The sequence below is a fragment of the Corvus hawaiiensis genome, chromosome Z (genome assembly GCF_020740725.1).
Source record: "Corvus hawaiiensis isolate bCorHaw1 chromosome Z, bCorHaw1.pri.cur, whole genome shotgun sequence".
Lineage (NCBI taxonomy): Eukaryota > Metazoa > Chordata > Aves > Passeriformes > Corvidae > Corvus > Corvus hawaiiensis.
In genome coordinates this window covers 49,783,224-49,803,309 of record NC_063255.1, presented here as the reverse complement: position 1 = coordinate 49,803,309, position 20,086 = coordinate 49,783,224, and the positions used below count along the sequence as shown (strand labels likewise).

General features: G+C 37.2%; 1 protein-coding gene across 4 annotated transcripts in view; it reads right to left on the bottom strand.

Moving 5' to 3' along the window:
• The window catches only part of CEP120 (centrosomal protein 120), a 37,835-nt gene extending 21,554 nt beyond the window's left edge, over positions 1 to 16,281 (bottom strand). For 2 of the 4 annotated variants that reach the window (XM_048291794.1, XM_048291798.1), the window contains exons 1-12: positions 16,084 to 16,281; positions 14,767 to 14,923; positions 13,726 to 13,840; positions 12,746 to 12,887; positions 10,474 to 10,622; positions 9,181 to 9,378; positions 6,890 to 7,117; positions 6,427 to 6,634; positions 5,524 to 5,634; positions 4,119 to 4,296; positions 1,965 to 2,114; positions 995 to 1,177 (exon numbers count right to left, since the gene is read on the bottom strand). In XM_048291794.1, the coding sequence (XP_048147751.1) occupies positions 995 to 1,177; positions 1,965 to 2,114; positions 4,119 to 4,296; positions 5,524 to 5,634; positions 6,427 to 6,634; positions 6,890 to 7,117; positions 9,181 to 9,378; positions 10,474 to 10,622; positions 12,746 to 12,887; positions 13,726 to 13,840; positions 14,767 to 14,923; positions 16,084 to 16,135 (1,871 nt within the window). In that variant the 5' untranslated portion in view covers positions 16,136 to 16,281. Of the gene's footprint in view, positions 1 to 994; positions 1,178 to 1,964; positions 2,115 to 4,118; positions 4,297 to 5,523; positions 5,635 to 6,424; positions 6,635 to 6,889; positions 7,118 to 9,180; positions 9,379 to 10,473; positions 10,623 to 12,745; positions 12,888 to 13,725; positions 13,841 to 14,766; positions 14,924 to 16,083 lie in introns of all 4 variants that reach the window. The other 2 variants (XM_048291796.1, XM_048291797.1) reach the window with 2 other exon arrangements.
• Positions 16,282 to 20,086: the final 3,805 nt, after the last annotated feature.

The following is a 20,086-nucleotide window of genomic DNA, read 5'->3' as shown; positions in this document are numbered from 1 at the left end:
AGAATGCCATCTAGTGGTTATGCTTTGTGCAAAAGCAGGTTTCATTTAACCAACAGTACAAGTATGAACCTGAATGTATAGTCAGACCTTAAAGTAACTCTTCACAGAATCAGGCCATGCTGGCTTTCACACAGAAGTTTAAACAAAGCCAGAGGTCAATTTTCTATTAAGATGGGGGGAGGGGGGATACCAGTCACTAACATGAAATTTCCTGTGAGTTAAATATAACATGCTTTTTTAATCTGTTGCATTAGAGGTTTAAAACTGACCTCAGTCTTAATAGCAATTACATTTATTTCTAAGGGCATAAACAAATTTCATCATTACACAGAAAACATGAGGGTCTAGACACTGATTGCGAACACTAATCATCTTCAACAAGGACACAGGACAGAAGTAACTACAAATTAAAAAAAAAAAAAAAAAATATATATATATAACCCCATCACTGTCCTGTGCAAATGAACATTTGTCTTCAGACAGAAGGCTAGCTAATACTGCTCCTTCTGATGTAAACAAGCTGAAACCCCTGCTACTATCCTGAAACAGGAGACGTCTCAATTTTCTGGATATATCCGTCCTCCTAACTTTCACTGAAGTAGTAGCATCTAAAAGCATACTACGGACAAACAATGGTAACTATTTCCTGGAATATTAGCACTTTCTGTAAATAAGTAACTTAGTCAAGGAAGTGCCTCAGTACCATTTTTTTCAATTATTTATTTCTTAATCTGTCTGTGAAGTTTAATTTACCCAGGATCATGATTATGTAAAGGCTTATTACAATGACTGTGGTAGTAGTGTGGACATCGCATAATATGAATTGTGGCATCTCTTGCATGCCTACTCCCTCCCCTCCATACTGCAGTACTCCACAGCCTGTTTACCTATTCAAAAGGCTAAGCAGGAAGAGCTGGCCGTTTTTCAGAGAAATACTAAACAAACAACTCTACAAAACTTGCTACAGAGTAAAGTATTTTTTAAATAGTTTTACCCTTGTGGTGCTGTGACACTGACTGTTTCATTACAAGTCTGGCGCCAGCATTGTTCACCATTCCCACCCAAGAAGCGGGTTTTTTCTGAAGCCAAAACATTTGAAAGCTGAAGCCTTGCCACCCCTAGAAGTAAGTCTTTGGCTGTTTTATCCTTGTGCCACAATTCAACCAGCAGAGGCAATCTGAAACAAAGAAGTGATCTTAGTGTCAGGCATCAAAATGAAACAGGAAGCATTTTTATTCAGAAGAACCTCATGTTCTAAAAGTAACTTTCCAAATCAGTGATGGTTACAAATGTCAACGAGATGGTTTTAGTGCCTTCCACTTAGAGGAATGAGACCGACTGACTCTATCTTCTCCATCACGTGGGTCAGTCAGATTATCACTCCTTTCTTCAATTATTAGGGAATAACAATGTTATAGTGAAAGTGACTGACAGAATAATACTAATGCAACTTGATCATCTTCATTTATAAATACTTACAAATTAATTTCAGCCATTGTCACTTAAAATACATCTCCCTCCATTCCTGCTTTCAAAATACCACTATTTTTAACATCTTAATTATTTATTGAAAGCTGATGGAACTACTGGGAGAACTGTTTCACAGCCCTTAACATTGTGAGCTGCTTTCCAGGTACCTGCTGTATTTTCAAAGATATCACATAGTCATTGCATATTAAAAAGAAAAAAATTACATATTTCAAGTAGTACTTTGTCAAAAACTGCCACTGCACTTGTTTCTGTAAACAATAACACCTAAGTATGCAAGTGATAAAATCAACAACTGTAGGATTCCTGACTTTAAATGTAATTAATAGAGAAACTGGAAGTGTAGGCTATTAAGTATTTATTGGCATTAGCACTTGAATTATTTACTAAATTCTAGAACTGACAATCTTAATGTAACTGCATTTGCTACAAAACCTAGAAAAGTGTAATTAAGATAAAAAATTGCAAGTCACTACCTGAAGAAAGTATCTTGAAGCTGATGAGGCATAGTTGCAAAGTCAAATGCACAATATGACTTTGGAAGAAAGACTTCCATGTTCTTTCTGACTTCTACAGGTGGACTTGTCATAATAGGTGCTGCACTGCCAAAAAAAGGATACGAGTACCTAATAAAAACAATAACAAAAATAATTAGTCTATAAATAGATAACTTTTCTTATACCTTCTGCAACAGGAAAACCAGTTTAGACATCATGTACTAAAGAATGACTTATATCCACATGTGCAAAATTTATACTAGTACATACAACATTAGAATTTAGTGCTCAAGTATTCATGTTTTCATTTACTTCAGGACTAATCCAGCTTCTTAATATTGGCTGTTGTTTCAACAAAGAGCTTTAAGAACCTGTATGTTCACAACCAGATGAATTCATATTTTACTAAAACTCTGCAATTATTACATGAAGTGAGCAGAGAAATAGAAGAAAAATTTATATTCACACATAGATTGTCACTTGAGAAAATTTGTAACTATACTTACAGTTAAGACTAGACTACCATGCAACAACTGATAACTAAGTATTCATATACACAATGTCAGAACCATTTGAAAATTTCATTAGCTTTTAATCTCCACAGTTTAACTGACTAAAAGGAAAGTCAAATCATTTTACCAATATAACTTAAAATGTGGCCTGAAACTACTCTACTGGCACATTTCAGTGTATGATAAACTGTAAAAAAAGGGACGGCTCAAATCTCTTAAACTTCATTTTGTTCAAACTGGTGATGCCAGCTGTCAGCTAAGTTCCTAATAAAATAAAAGCTGCATCAAATGATGCCACTATATATAAAAATTGCATACTTCACCTTTTGTGGAGAGTTGCTGAAAGAGTTGGTTTAGACTGGAGTAAAAAAATGCTTCCAATCTACAGTGAATATGCAGTGTTTTACCCTGCAACCTTTCTTAACATTTATGTATCTAGATGTTTCTCCACTTTCCTGCCATGTTCATCACTGACTACAAAAATTCAAGTGCATGAAACAACAAAACCAATGTATTGTTACTGTTCTGAAACAAATTAATTATTGAAATGTTATATGAAAGATTCTATGTGACAAAATTCCAACCATTTTATGTTGCTTTCTACATACTATTTAGTAATGTAGCCTATACAGAAAGACATTAATGATGCACTCTGTATTATAATATATATATATATACATATATATATATTCTACCCCTACATCTCATCCACACCTTTTCAACCTAGTTCAGACAAAATCTAAACCCCCAAAAATCATCACCACAATTAGACTTCCCAGTGACCAGTTAAAACTGTATGAATCAAACTCTGACAGAAAAAAGGCAGAGCAAATGCAGAGGCACCTCCCTAGCCAGAAATATTCAATTCTTTCAAACTGAATCACCATTCAAAGATACTTCATCACAAACACCAAAAGTGCCCTAATGGAAACAAGACAAATTGTAAAACGTGTTGTTAATCACTGAATTCAATAACTAATCAATCACCACCAATAACTAATATACCATAAGCAGAATTTCTTTTTTAAGCCACCAAAATCATCTCTGTATCTACAAGTCTCTCAGAAGATAATGCATTTACTATACTGATTCTTCATGAAAACTAGAATGTTCTGCTTTGGATTCATGCACAAACCAGTGATCTGTCTCTTACTATAACACTAAAAAGAGTTCTTGGTAGAACATGGAAAACTACCAAAAAAAAAAAAACAAACCAAAACCAAAACAAACAACCAAACAAAAAAACCCCCACAAAAAACAAAACAAACAAAAAACCACAACCTGCACAAAACCGAACAAAAAATCACTTAATTGATCAGCTGGAAATGCAGCCAGAAAGTAACATGAAAAGTAGTTCTCCTCTTCCTTTAAAGACTGATGTTTCTTGTCGTCCAAGCTCAGACATCCAAGTGACATTTAATACAAATTACAGTAAAAGGTAAAGTTTTACATATCACTAAACTGAGCATTAAAGATGATGAGCCAGATGAACATTCTGAAGTATTTTGCTACTGAAAATCAGCTACGTAAAAGGCATGAAGAAACATAGAAGCATACTGCCAGCAATCACTCAGATTATGAAGGCTTTGTATTTACCAAGAATAACAAAAACAAATTGTACCTTAAAATGCAATTTATTGGAAAACCAACTTCCAGACCACGTATACTTCTTAAGTCTATTGAAAAGCAAAAATGGTGAGAGGCTGCTGGAATGACAATTTTCTGCGCTGACACAGGCTCAGAAGAACTGGACACACCGGCAGGGTTGGGCTGAGATATCGCTACTGGACCACTATCAGCTGAAAACACGAAAGACAATTCATGTGCATTTTTTATAACTTGTTCTGCCCAAAATAACAAAATATATCAAAGATTAGTGTCACACTTTAAATGCATGTAGAGAGGTTGCTTCCCTAAGAGATTTCAATTCCTTGTAAAATAAATGAATATTGTGAAAAATAACCACTCCTTCTGTAAGTTACTGCTTCTGAAGAAGAAACACCAAAAACCCAATATACTTTAAATTTTCTTAAAGGATTGTAATTTTTTTCCTCTCTTTATTATTCTTTGAAGCTATTAACTCACTGAAAAAAGTTTACCCTAAGATCAAAGACATTGAATTCTTCAGAAAGATGCTCTAAGACTTCAGTTTATATTAATTGTTCATAGCCAACTTGAGGGCATGCATAAGAAAAAAAATACATTTTTAGCAATTTAGGGGCTTTTTTAATTAACTAACTTCTTTAGGAGAATTACAAAGACAGGTTAACAGGTCAATTACAGTGCTCATGTAAGGCAGCATCAGCTATTAGCCTCGAACCGAGGCTTAGCTATTGTAGCAAACTAAAATGTGCCACAGAACCCACCCACTGTGACATCCATTTTATAATTTAGGGAGCAGAAGCATCACTGAGTGCCTGTCCAATTGCATCCAGGCTTCTCATATCCTTACAATGAGACTCAATACTGCCTTCAAAGTGCAAAGCATCAAACGACAAGTCCCACGGGCAGGTCTCCAAAAGGTGTTCTTGAAAGGTGAGCAAGACATTTTGTGTAAGTCTTCAAGGGCTATTTGGGCTACCAAGCCCCTCCAAAAAGAGGGATTGAAAGCGTCAGGTAAGAACTCAACTGCCTTTTATAAATCCTACTTGTTCTGATACTTTCTTCATAATTATTTAAAGTGTTTCCACTTTTGTCATTTTTAAAGAAATGCATCATTACTAGCATTGACTTTTATTATTTTCCTCCTTTTCGTAAGTGTTTTGTTTGCATTAATAGTAACATTACAAGAAAGAAGAATGCTGTAATAATTCAACATCAGCTAGTTAACACAACATAGGGATGAAACAATTTTAAGTGATGCAGGTAAGATGTCAGTAGATTGCTTGGTGCAAAGAAGCATCTGGAATTTTAAGGTCATCGCAAAACAAAAATACATACAGCTTACTGTTAAAATTCATTTGAATTGCTACTTGACTATAGTCAAATTTCATTTAATGTACTAAAATCGATAAATTTTGCCTTACTGGGATTTTGCACATCTAACTGAGGTGACTTCGCTCTGCTCTGCAATTTCAAAGCTGGAAGCTCTTCAAGACACTGTTTGTTAACCTCTTGAGGGCAGCCAGCCACCAGACCTGAAGGACAAATGTGAAATGGCATGTTTTACATCTTAGCAGAACAGAATTATAAAATTACTATTACTATTAATAAAAAAAGCACAATCCTGGATTTCCTAACCAGAGATTCAAACCAGCCGCTGGGTTCACAATACTTTCTTGCTACATTCCATATAAAGGACTTAATCCTCACTTAGATAAGATCAGTTAGGATTAAAAGAAAATTTGGACAAATCCTGAGAGCCTATTCTACGGCACAGAATTTCCTCTACAGAACTGGGTGTCTTCAGGACAAATCTCAAAAGACCAGCAATATAAATATCATAAGAAAAATAAGTCTGCTTTATTCATAAACCATCTCTTAAGAAGATTCATGTTCAGTAATGTCCAGACAAATAACATTTTTTTGAGATTTATTCTATTATTATAGTATTTCTTATCTCTGTTCCTCTTGCACTTTTCCATGACCCAGGTCTCAACTTAGAAACAATTCTTCCAATGGCTCAGGCTACCAAATCCAAACTAAATGATTACATAAAAACAAACAAAAACTCAGTTGATTGGTTTTGTCCAGGAATCTGTACAACAGGAACATCTGTCTTCACAAATTATTATCCACATAGTAAATTCCTCAGAAAATTTTAAAATCCCACATTACCCCTGCTATTGTATTTAATAAATGTTAACATTAGACCATTTCATCTCATTGAGGAAGTCAGTTTCTTTCTACGTCATGAATATATTATAAAGGAATAGTACATGATCCAAGACCACACTTGGCAACTGGGCAAAATGTTATATACCACATACCCCTTTTCTGTGGTTTTGTGCCTTTTTCAAACTTAAGACTTTCCACTTCACTTTCTGTTGCTACATCTTCTTTTGAAGAACATTGGTCAGCTTGAGGTGGCACAGTTTGGGATCTCTGCTGCAGGCTCTCTGTTTTTCCACTAACAGGTGAAAGAACTTTCTCCTGTGGCTGTTTGGGTTCAGTCGCAGCATTTAAGGGAATCAAAGGCTGAATGAAATTATATAGTTTTCTTATTGATCATGGCTAGCACTGAAAAATTCTGCCTATGACATTTTCATAATATGAGATTATTTTTCAGACATAGAAAAATGCCAACGAAAGGATTATTTATATAAAGCAATTAATTCTTTCAGGTTTTTTTTAACATAAAAAGTAGTCAAATATTCTTTAGAAACACCAATAATTTTTTAACGTGGAATTGTGCAACACTGTCTAAACCAACAATGAATGGGTAAGACATACCTGGGTAGTCAAGCTCTCCCTTTGAAGAATTACAGATACCCCAACAGCAGGAACCAGATCCATTGGCAGTTGTGGCAGTTTCTGTTTAGCTCTATTTGGCGCAACAAGGACAAATGGTCCTTCTACTGCCACAGGGTGTTGATCAATCTCCACATTTCCTTTCTTCAGTAGTCCAGACAGGGGTACTTCAGTGCTTCCAAGAGAATGGTCCCCACAGCAAAGATGGATCTGTACACACACAAAGGTGCTAGAAAGTAACTGGTATGTGTGATACCATCTGTGCACTCTCCACTAAAGGTACCATAAATACAACAAGTTCTCATCCCTAACCTAGCCCCTGCATACTGAGAATAAGAACAGCTAAGAAATGGCAGTTTTGAGCAGGTAGGATTTGCTCACCAACAGGACAGCAGCAAATCACTGACTGCCCTTCTGAGAACCTGTTCTATCATTCCTTCTGTAGGATAAATTCAGTACTCTGTGGCTTCTAAACACAGCACAGATTCTTGCCCTTAATGTATAGGCATATAAAATGCATGACTGCAAAGTAAGGAAAAAGGTACTTGAAGGCTTTGTGCATATATTAGACACCACTTAAGTAGCAAGGATTTTTGGAATTAAGTAAGTGTGGTTTTAATTCCTGGTAAACATCGTTATTTGAAAACTTGACTCAACTGTTTACTCCTTACACAGCTTAATATTTACACATACAAGTAAAAGATGGATCTTAAAAAAAACCAACACTCTAAAATAGGACTACTATATAGATTACTAAGGTAATCTGTTTTCCTCAAAGTCACTCTTCGAAACTTAGGTATGAATTTGCTTTTTGCCAAGAGACTTCAGTTTTGATTTAGCAGATCAGAACACTGTATTCCCATTCTTAATATTTATTGCACTTAAGGAAAACTGTCATGCTAAAAGGTGTCAGCTGCCAGTATACATACCTGTGCGTGTATATACTCATACATACACACAAATAAAGTCATACAATACGTATATATACACAGCCAACTCTGGCAACTAGCACCTTTTACAACTGAAGTCTTCATTTCTGGAAAAATACATTAAAATTAAGAATCAGAACACAGTGCTCTGATCCTGTATCCTAAATTTTAAGGAGCTGAGTGAGAAGTCAAAAGAAAGAAAACTGCAAATCAAAATGTGGATCTGACTGCACAAGAACTTCTGTTCAAAAAGTTGTTCTTTACACATGATGCAAACATGCATAATTCCCCATATATGTACATATGTATCACATATGCTATATTAAATACTTTAAGACTGTAGAGTAAGATTAAATTCCAAACACCAGTGCCTATGTTTCTCCAAAAAGACTTAAAGTTGAGGCAAAAAAAAAAAAAAAAACCAACCCTGAAACATTACAAGATTTAAACAAAAACATTCTTAAACCACCCTGGATAAAAACCCTAGAACCGTCTGTATAAACTTAAAGAAAAATAACTTTTAAAAGGTCCAGATCCACAACTTACTTTGTATAATTAACACTGTCTTATTTACCAGCTACATCATCAGAAACCCTATACCACCATCATTTAATGAAATAGCCTCTTGTTTGTAATTAGTTTGAACCATGCACAGATTGCCATAAACACTAAGTACTACCTGATATTTAGAATCATAGATTAATTTGGGTTGGAAAAGACCCTTAAGATTGGTGAGTCCAGCTGTTAACCTAAGACTGCCAACCCACCACTAAACCATGTCCCTCATTTAAAGGCAAGCTAAAGATAAGCAATATCCCGTAACAGCCCAAATATGTCCGTAGTGTATTTAGAAACAGTGTTTGGCTACAGAGCATGGAGAAAAGATGGACCTCCCTTATTACTCACGAAGAGTGCTGAGGACAGTGATTTTAGAATTTAGGCAAGAGTGACCTGAGCAGCTGGCATGGGATTACCATAGGTAGCACAAAGCAGGACTCTGGGTTGCAGATGGTCTGATTGCAGTGCAGGCCCCAAAGCACAGAGCTCTTGAGAATATACCAAACTCTTTGGGAAGATCATATTTCAGCAACACCTTTTATCATGACACGTAAACCAGCTCGTTGTAATAGCAACTAATTAAAAAGACAGCACTCCACCGGGGCTAGGAAACTTGCTGCTAAGGTTTCCCTCATATCAGCAAGACAATCAACTTATATTTGAGCCAAAATACTGTAATACGATCTTAGCTTTGGAAACAGAAATGCATCCCAGATACAGCCTGTGATGTATTGTATTTCTTTAATTTTCATTATTTTCATTCACATTTGAAATGAAACAGCTTACCTGCAATTTTGACTGCGCACAAAGATAAACATGAAGAACTTCTACTGTGCTACGTATTCGAACTGAAGCTCTTTCTGGCTCGAAGTTTGGATTAATTAAATCAGTGAAAGGTTCATTTGTGACATCATTTCCCAGTAATGAGTAGTAGAAAAAAAACTCAGGTTGTAGATCAGGGAGCTTCATAGTACTAGGAATTAACTGAAAGAGATGGAGAAGACAATAATGTATCTCTTTCTTTTATGTAGAGATAATAGTAGTTCTGAAGCATTAGCTTGGAAGTTAGAGTTTAAAGTGACCAGCTGACCTAAATCCTAGCTTGCACTCCACAAACAACTTTTATATTAATACTCAAATCAAAAATGTTTTACTTTTTTAAAGTAAAAAAAAAAAGCAAGCTTTAATTTACAAGCATAACAACAACTTGCAAAATATTCTGAATTACCTTTAAGATTCATCAACACCAGGGGCTGTAACTCACATTATTTAATAACATCAAGCACTGCACAAATACTCAGAAATAAGCAGTCCTTCATAAAATATTTCCAATAGAAATAATTCAGATTAGATACTGTTTTATAATTTATGTGATTGAATAAAAGACTGAAACAGACAGCTACTCCATCCTGTAGCCAACTGCAGCTATGAGTTCAATGCCTAGAGAGGCACAAGCCACCCCAGAATGATCACAATAAATTTACATCTCAAGGCCCTATAATTCTGACATGGAAAATTATTTTGCCTGAAAAAAATAAAGATGACAAGACTGAGGAGAGTTTCATATACCTCGAGTTCTAGACCAATTAAGAGCATACTGTCAGTACAGCATGAACACAGCAGCTGAGGTCTAAAGCTGAAACAATCATTAGCATGGCACTTCATCCCAGCTGTAAGTCCTTCCCTCAGGCAATATATGAACTCTGTCTTACATACTTGAAAAGTATTTCACCTTGTTTGAACTTCAGTGCATGGGCACCACACTGAAGACTGGTATTATCCATACACACATTTTTTTCACTATATTGCAGTAGAGAAGTATGCGTTCCATAAGAATGCATAATTTAAAGTAAATACAGCTTTAGCACTTCAAAAGAATTATATTTCATCTGCAGTCTGATATGTTAAGGACTTCATAAAGTTTTAAAATGAATATAAATTCACTATAGGACAGGGTTATTTCTTGAAATAAACTTAGAAAACAATAAAAAAGTCCTAATTAGAAATGAAGAATGGGAGGGTGAAAATACTAATGTGGGACAATACTTCCTAAGAACCATACATAGCAGGGAAACAGACCTGTTCCAACTGTGTGGCAAATGCAATGGTTACAGACAAGACAAAGTGTTCTCTGCAATACTCTGGTGGTCCAATTTGATGATAGCCCTCTTCTTCATTCAAGACTGGCACAATACTTTTAGGGTCTAGTCCGGGAAAAAGGGTGAGTACTAAGAGAGAAGAAATAAACATAAATAATTATAATAAGCTTAATTTAATAAACATAAGTCTTTATAATTGCTGCAGCAATCTGATACATAATTGCAATTTTATTTTTAAGCATTACACATGGACATTACATGTGGAAAGAAAAATTACAAATAAAGATCTCAATGCCTGGTACCAAACTATTGCAAAACACAAAAAAGCCCCTATGTATACTTCAGTATAGCTACAAAAAATTTGGAAATTAACTTCTATTCACAGATGTTATATTGAACACCATGCTAGACAGAATCCTAGTTCCTCTTTTTATTTGTGAGTAACATTACAGTGACTGGAAGTTTATTTCATTATGCTAGAGTCTACCATGCTCTTTCTTTACTTTGTTCGTTAAAGAAAATGCAAGGCAGTAACTGCATATTGCAACCTGTTTCAACAAGTATGATATGCCATTCCACAGATCTTTATAATGTTTCATTCAAAGTCTTTTCATCTGAAGTCTTCAATGCCTAAAACATATTCTGTATTCTGGTTTGCTAGTTTCTGTTCTATAGTGCCAGTAATTCAACACATTTCAAAGCCCTCAGGTTACACCAAATAGAAATAATGACACAGCATTTTGTGAACAAAAAAGCTCCATTTCAAATACTGGAAGCTTTACACAACTTAAGTCAGTAAAGAAAAAAAAGGTGTATGAATATTAAATGGAAAATTACTGGACTAGACTAGAACTGGGTAATCCAGCTTTCTCATACCCAATGCCTGGAACATTAACTTTACAACTGCGAAAACCCACAAGTTTGTTTGTTTTTCTCCATTACATAAATACGATATTGACTAATTTTGACATGACAAAAGAAAGGCAAAAGCTGGCAAACTTGTCTGCAGCAATTATTCCACAGAAAACATCAAGTGAAAAACAGTGCTGAGTGAAGGCAGAAGGTTCTTCCTTTATTTTTTGCCAGTGTCATGAGGGATAGGAGAACTCACAGGCATAAAGATCACACGGGAAGTGCAGACTAAGGAATCATTTACAGTTGTTCCTTGCCTCCTCTACAAATTTTACAATATGGAAAGTTCCCTGTGTTTTGTTGTAAACCTGAAAGAATGGAGTAAGCTCTGCACTTACATGGAAACTTAAATACTGTCTTAAGCAGTTTTGAAAGGCAGCCAAGTCAGTGAATTCTGGGCCAGAAGCTTGTAAAACACTTACTGCTAATGACCACTCTGTTTTTACAAAATCACAGCCACAGATCATAAGCAGAAGTATTGTGAAGTATGCAGGAGAAAATTCACTAGTTTTACCAAAAGGCTCATTTTTCAAAAGTTAAGTATACAGGCATTTGGGTGGGGGATCAGGGCAAGATGGAATTATGGTTTTGTTTAAAGGCTCTTTAAATCAAGTTTCTAAGACCTTGTTTTTGTTTTTTTAAAAACTACTAACTTGCATTAAAAAAAAAAAACAACAAAAATATGCAGATGAAAAAGTGACTTAAAGGCACAGCACACAAAGACACCTACTCGTGCTACCATTTGATTTCCAATAGATTTTTGGCACATTTCACTAATTTCTTCTGAGAGAAATGAACAAGAGAATCCAGAATTGGAATGAGTCCCAACAGTAAGCAGATGTTACCACAAAAAACGACCCTTAACAAAAGAACATGATTTAAGTACTGAAAGATTAGAAAAAGAACCCACCAAAAAAAAAGCCACCAAAAAAGAAGCAAGCCTACCCAATAAATTAGACATTTTACTACCTTACAGTTCCACGCCCAAAGTACTTCTTACACTCTGTAAAGAAGCTCCTTTCCTATTTCTTTCATAACTTTCTAAAGCCCATAAATATGAATAAAATGCCCAAGAAAGTTAACTATGGGACCCTGATTCTCATTTTAAACATCAGCTGGTTTGTAACTTGTCCCCCTAGAAGTCACACAACTACCACAGTAAAGAATCCTTGAAAAATTTACTGCCAAAAGGAACATTAATCAGCTGTAAAGGATTTGCATCGGAACAGATGTGAAATTAAAATTCTCTTGACACTTAAAACAACACAGTTGAAACAAGTGATATGTCATCTGGCTCAGGAAGATTTTTAATTCAAAGTGAGTGGTATTATGTCACTTACCCTTCCCTTCTCTAGAGGGTGCCTCTTTTGCTTTAAAATCATGGACCAGTGCTTTTGAATCTGTCTCCAATGCAACACCAAGTTGTATTTCAGGCTTAAATTTAGGGTACTTGTTACCAAGCAAAGGATACCATTTAGGTGTCTACATAGTAAAATACAAAAATAAGACCCAAGAGTGTTTAAAAACCACAAAAAAAAGATAGTATTAAAGAAAACTCAGTCTTAATCTAGCACTTCTACTTCATCATCTACAGAAATACACTTTGGTTTTTATTTCTAAAAGTTTGGTCTGTGTAGTACACTATTGTACTAAAAAATTCTGTAGGATGGTTACTGGACAACTAGCTGAATATTCCAATTTTTTTCCGCTGACTTGTACAGCAAAAAAGTTAGAAAGAGAAATATACCATAGATCTTAGAAAACCTTTAAGTCTTCAACTGTGCATAGTAAATCATAGGCACTGAAAATTCTCAAGAAGAGTGATGTCAAAATAAGACACCACGCTCCTCGGATGACCCATATCAAAGTTATATTTTGATCAAGCTTGATATAAGAGTATGGGCTAATTAAATTTATATAAAAAATTGTATTGTGCTTACTCCATGCTGTATTAAAAAACAACTTAAGACTTGATTTGATGATGGAGATTCAATTGGTCCATATTTATTGCTTAGATAAATTTTTCCAGTTGATTAAATAATGAAAGGGTGTAGATTAATTGGCTGCTAGTACTCCAATTATCCAATTCAGAAATAAGCAAGATTAGTACAACAATTTTTGCATTTGCACATGTTCTCAGACTCAAGATATCTCTCCTCCAAAGAAAAGAAAAAACAATAAAATCCCCCATACATGATCAATCAGTCATACTCCAAAACAAAACTCTAAAGTTTAGTCTGTGCTTTAATTCAAATTATATTGCCTGTAATAGCATTGCTGCCAAAGCATAAATTTTAAAACTTTATGCCCCATAACATACCTGTTTCTTGTCCTGTGCAGCCCTTAAATCCAGTACAATGTAGCCTATATTCTCTTTAGCTGAAGATACAGGATCCAATGCAAAACACTGGAGCTTGATAGGTGTGCGCTGCAGCCTGAAAAAGCAAGTTAGTTGAAATACTAAATATAAAATGTATCTGTGCCATTAGTTCTCAAAGATATTTCATAACTTTCCAGCAAGCCAATGATACAAAGCTTGTTATATAACTAGTTTCATTGTGTCAGAAATTGAATTTATATTGAACATACAAAAACTCATCAGTGAGTGAGAGAATGAACAAGTGGTTTAATTTTCTAAAATTAAAGAGGAGTGCATTGGAGCCTCATAGTCTCAAGTCTATTAAAAAGACATTAGCGACAAATAAATACCTCATCCACATAAAAGAAATAAGCACAGCACCTCACAAGAAATTTGAATTACACTTGTAAGGGCATCTTAAAAACAGGACTTGTGGAGAAGATTTTTGGGTAAAGCACCTAACTACTTCAAAGCACAGATAAGATGTGCAGCACGTGGCACATGCAGGCATCTTTCTCTGTCAAACAAAGATGATACAGACTTTTTAATGTCTTTGTTTGTCATAATATTACAACCTGTAAGTCGTAAAACTTGTGAAACCAAATAACAGTTATGGAAAGGTTCAATTTCTAACCTTATTTCCTTGACATTTTCAAAAACTATTTACATAGGCTTGTCAGGTTTGAAATTAAGTTAATTTTGTGTCACAGTACACATAAGGAAGCTTGACTCCAATGTTTGAATTACAGTGTTATTAATTTGTTCTAAGCACCTGTCGGTGTTTACCTTTTAGAATTTTTAAGCATCGCTTCTCTTGCCACATACTACCTTTTTTTGTACATTACCTCAGTACATTTTTTAACAACATTATGGTAGATAAAAGTAAAAGAAAGTTCAAAAAACCAATTCAGATGACAGTAACAAAACCCCTGTATTTCACTAACTGTAAAGACAAGAAAATTGAAGTTTATCTGCAGATGAGAGTTGACTTTTTAACATTACCTGTGCTGATGAAGCGCTTTCCTACCAAGCTCCCAAGCCAATTCTGTAGCAAATTCAGGCTGATCAGTATGCTCTACAGGATCAGTAGCCAGCTGTTCACCATCTAACTTGGCTTCAACTATAAGCATGTGCTTGGGTCGTTTTGGAAAACAGCGCCCTGTAAAAGAGTGGCATTGCACGGCCATCACTAAAAAAGAAGCAGGAGCTCAGATTTATGCCATAAGCCAATCAAGCAAAATTAATTTCCCATATCATCTTCCCTGCTCTGTTCTTTAAAGAAAAAGTGTTTGCCCTATGCAGAAATATGACAGAACTTAACACGAAACAGACTACTTGTGAAGAAACAAGAAATCAAGTGACAAAGAAAAAAGAAAAAGTAGCAAGCAATTAGAATGATTTGAGAAATCTGTGACTAGCAATAAGTAAGGGAGCAGGTGAGAGAAAGAAAGTGAATGTTTTACTTCAAATGAAGATGTTATGACTGTCCAACACCAAAACAGAAAAACACAATCTTATAAAAGTAGTGAAACGTGTTTTTCCTGCCACTTGATGAAAAGAAAAATTATTACCAGATTAGGAGAGTGCCTAAAACTGTATATGATTGGTCCTGGGTTCAGGATCATCCAATATTCTGGTTTGAAATGACATGAAGAAGTGAAAAATTACTTATATCACAGCGTGGGGAGATGATACTACAGGCATGTCAGACGACAGGATCTTATTTGTAAGCTCCTCTGGCAAACTACATAAATGGACATAATAGGATACATAAATAGAGATAATAAGATTTACTTGACAAAGAGAAAGCATTGAGCCAAAACAACCCAAAACCCCACTAATCTCCAAAACAGCCCAAAAATAGAAAAAGACACCCCAATAAAAAACTCACACACTAATTAGACGACAGCAACTAAAGTCTGTACAAATACAAGATGAAGAACAACTAGCTATACGTTCGAGACAACACTACCAAAACCAGCTTACAGCAGATTGCTAAGAAGGGACAGAAACACCAGAACACCACTTAAAAAACCCCCCAAACCCTCAGGAAAGGATGGTTACTTTTCTCATTCATTTAAAATAAAACATTTTGTAAATACCTCCAAGACCTAACCGGGGGTAGCCAACCCCAGCCTTAAAATACGTACGCCCAAAGCTTTGTCAATAAAATTGGTTTACTCAACGCTGCTCGGCTTAGCCCGCTCAGGCCACCAGAGAAAACACCTTGGAGGCAGCGACCACCCCTCATCTTCCTCTCAGCATAGAGGGGACGCGCTGCAGCCGGGAGGCCGCGACCCTCCCGCCCCCCCCCGTTACCTTCCAGCACAGAGACGACGATCAGCAGCCGATCGGCGGCGCTGGACACCATCTCCCCGCTCCGCCCGGGCGCTGCCAGGGCCAGGAAGCGCGGCCGCTCCCGAAGCGGAGCAGAGGGAACCAGGAGCCCTCAGGCCGCTCCTCCCGCGCTGCCGCCACTCGCCGCCCTTTTGCCGCCGCGGAGCCTTTAAACGCCAACCGCCGCCGCTTCCGCCCGGCAACGCCGGCCCCGCCGCTTCCGCCGCCGGCTCCGCCCCGCACCGCCCGGGCACCGGCACCGCCTCGGCCCCGGCACCGCCTCCGCACCGCCCGGGCACCGCCACCGGCACCGCCTCGGCCCCGGCACCGCCTCCGCACCGCCCCGGCCCTGGCACAACCCCGGCACCGCCCCCGCCCTGCCCTATAACCACCGAGGGTCAGCGGCGGTGCCACGGCGCGGACTGTTCGGCAGCGAGTGGGGCTGTAGCCGGAAACCTCACAAATAAAAATATAAAAACGTTTTTCACAAGTATTCTGCATTGCCAGTGGAGGAATACCAGCTGCTTCAAGGACGTACCTTTTGTTAACGTGGGGAAGTTTCTTTACTTTTTTTTTTTCCCCACTGTGATGAGTGTCAGAGCAGGAGAATCTAAATGCAATCGTAGTGAAATGCAGCTTTGTCCTCCTTAGCTAATTTTTTAGAGTATTCTTGTCTTCCGTAAGAAGTAATAATCAGTTAAGCAGCAACATCAGGAAGTAGTGTGTCCCTGCACTTGGCACCCCAAGTTAAACACATATGTCTTGACTGTGAGGCAACCCCCCCGCCCCTCCATTTTTAAGTTTACACTATTTTTTTAGTAGATGGCCTAGCAAAATCCTTGTGTGGACATAAAATCCTTGTGTTTTAGTAACACACATATTCTGTGAAGTTTCTGAGTCACAATTTGCAAACACCAGGAGAGGGAGAACCTGTTTTCCTTTTGCAAGAGTTTTATTCTGGTTCTGAAACACTTCCTAAAAAGACACTTATATCTGAGTTGAATCTGCCCAAGTTCAATTCTGGCTGCTGCTTTTCGTTGTGTCATCTTTGGGCATATAATGCTGCATGTGGCACAGCAACTCTCTGTCTCTCCAGTCTGAGCTCTTAAATTTCTACCACTGTCATGTTCTGCAAGGCAGGTTGTTTTTATAGATACTTTTTACACAAAACCTGGAGGCAGACCTCTGAAAAGTGAGTGATTTGGGCTAGTGAGGGAACCCTGATGATAACAGGGTTTACCTGTACAGCTCTTTTACTTGAAAATTGATTTCTCTGGGTGTGATTCATTAAAATAATAGTCTTGTGAACTACTGTTGAAAAAAAAAATCACTTCTTCTTGTAACTGTTCATGGATTTGTTTTTCACCTATTTAGCAAGCTGGACTGGTTCAGCACAGGGACAGACAAATGCCAGAGCCAGCAGAAAAGACTGAGAGCATGGGACTAACAACGCTGGTTTATAGGTGTTTATGTCTGCACATGGCAAAGCATGTGGAATCTCTTCTTTTGGCAACAGCAAGCCTTTAAATCAGGTCACCTACCTCATGGAACTTTATCCTTTGACATTCACTCCTGGCCCTAACCTGACTTTTATCTTGATGTTACAGGTATTAACTGTGCCAAGAGCCTCATCACTATAAACTCTTTTTAGTAAAGACTTTTTTTATTAAAAAAAAGGAGGAGATAGAAGGAGAGATAAAAAGACATTAAAAAGACAATAGGACCTTCTTGGTTTTATAATCTACATTTATTTTGCAGTCTTTCTCTATGCATCCTAGAACCACCAAGGTTTGTTTCCTTATTATGTCATCACAGTCTTGCCTATGTGTATCTCATCTTGCGCATTTGCCTGCCAAGGTGTCAGCTGCAAGATGTGACCTATGCAAGAATACTCGACAGCAGCAGTGAGCACACATGTGGGAGGTGTGCCCAGGTAGAGGAACACCTTCACTTAGTGACAGAACTGTGGGAGGCAGTGAGTAGATTGAGCAGCATCGGAGAGTCTGAGTGAGAGATAGACTACTTGAGAAACCCCCTACCTTCCCAGGGACAGACCTGGGAGGATGCATGATACAGGGGATTCCCTATCCTATCCTATCCTATCCTATCCTATCCTATCCTATCCTATCCTATCCTATCCTATCCTATCCTATCCTATCCTATCTTTAATCTGCAGAAACCATGGCTTAAGGGATAGGGGGAAAATGGTGACAACTTCCTGCCCTGCATAGCGGAGCATCCCCTCCATTACTACCCCACCTTTCCCAGATGCCCTGGCATAACAGGTACAAGGCTCTGCAAGTGCAGCTGAACAGTGACGAGAAGGGTGATTCATCTAGGTTGGACATGTCGCTGAGGTTGAGTCAGCCTACTCCTTGTGTCAAGACTGCTTCCATACAGAAAAAGAAAAAAAGATGTGTCATTGTCATAAGAGACTTTCTTCTGAGAGGAACAAAAAGCCCAATATGTACACTGGATCCACTCCTTAGAGAAAGTCTATTGCTCCTCGAAGCTGTGTTAAAGACATTAGGAGGAAACTTTCTACTCTGGTACAGCCCTCAAATTATTAACCATCAATACTTTTTCAGGAAGGCAGTGAAGAAATTGCCATAAGAAATCTAAGGGCAATCAAAAAGGGAATTCAGCATCTTGTGACTAACTGGTTAAGGGATCAGGAGCACATGTAAAATTCTTCTCTATCGTTCCACTTGCAGGGAATGATGAAGGAAGAAACAGGAAGCAGATCAAGAGAGTAATAGATTGGTATCTAGCTCTGAGACTGGTCAAACTGATCCCTGGTAGAATTTTGTGGGTTTTGATCATCAGGCATGCTGCTCCCAGGCTTATTTCTAGTGAGCCTGTTTTTATCCCCTTTTCCCTTCAAATGTAGTTTAAAACTCCTTCAGTGAGGCTTGTTAACTCCCGAGTGAAGATCCTTTTCTCCCTTAAAGACAGGTGCACCCCATTTGTCAGCAAATGATTTGATGATCAAAAATATTCAAGGGGGTGGTGTGCAAGTCGACACTGTAGCAGATTTGAATTGCCCCTGTACTAATTTGTGCAGGAGGGATGGGTGTTTAAGTGTTAGAAACCATAGAAGCACCTGAGAACAGTCATACAGGAATTAGGTCTTCTTCCCCTAAAGGTGGCAGGACTGATAACCCAACTGAAATGTAATGGAAAACATTGTGAAGCCCAAAAATTACAGTGTAAGCAATCATGGAAAAATAGTGGGATGACTTGTGCTTCTGGAATGCTGCAACAAGTGGCTATAAACTATTCAGAATCAGCAGGGAAAGAGAGCCCTCTTTAGGAAGTGGAGGAGTTAGGGAGTCTTTTGATGATCTAGAGCTTGACAATGGTGATGAATGGGTAAAATACGCCTTCTTGAAATATGTTATGCCCTTTTCTAAATGCATTTATTGACTCCAAACTAAGGAGAACTCCAAACAGCAGGGAAAACCTAATGACTGTCAGACTTCAATAAATGTATTAGAGTTGGAAAGGCATCTAAATGAAAAAATATAAAGACAATGCTGGCATTAAAAAGATTTTATGTATTATTGCCATTGAGCACATTTCTTTCTAATAATTTGTGAACTGTTTTAATCTATCTGAAATATATAGACTTAAAAACCCCCAAGATATAACAGAAAAAAAAAAGACAAACACTGAGAACAAGTCATAAAATGGCCTGTTTCAACTACAATCAGTTTCTATAACATTATATTAATATATTTTTCCATTTTCTTAGTTTGACTTTTTAATGCACCTTTGACAAATTAATGTTATTATGCTTCTCTTTGAGCAACAGAATTAGAACTGTAGCACTTAAAATATTAATTTGTCAATTTGTAATCAAATTTCTGTGAACAAGATAGAGATGGTCCAGTTTTGCTTCACTACTATCTTCACTTATCCCACATATCTAGGGAAACAAGATAATTAAATTCAGGTGAATACATATTATAAATTAGCCCACAAA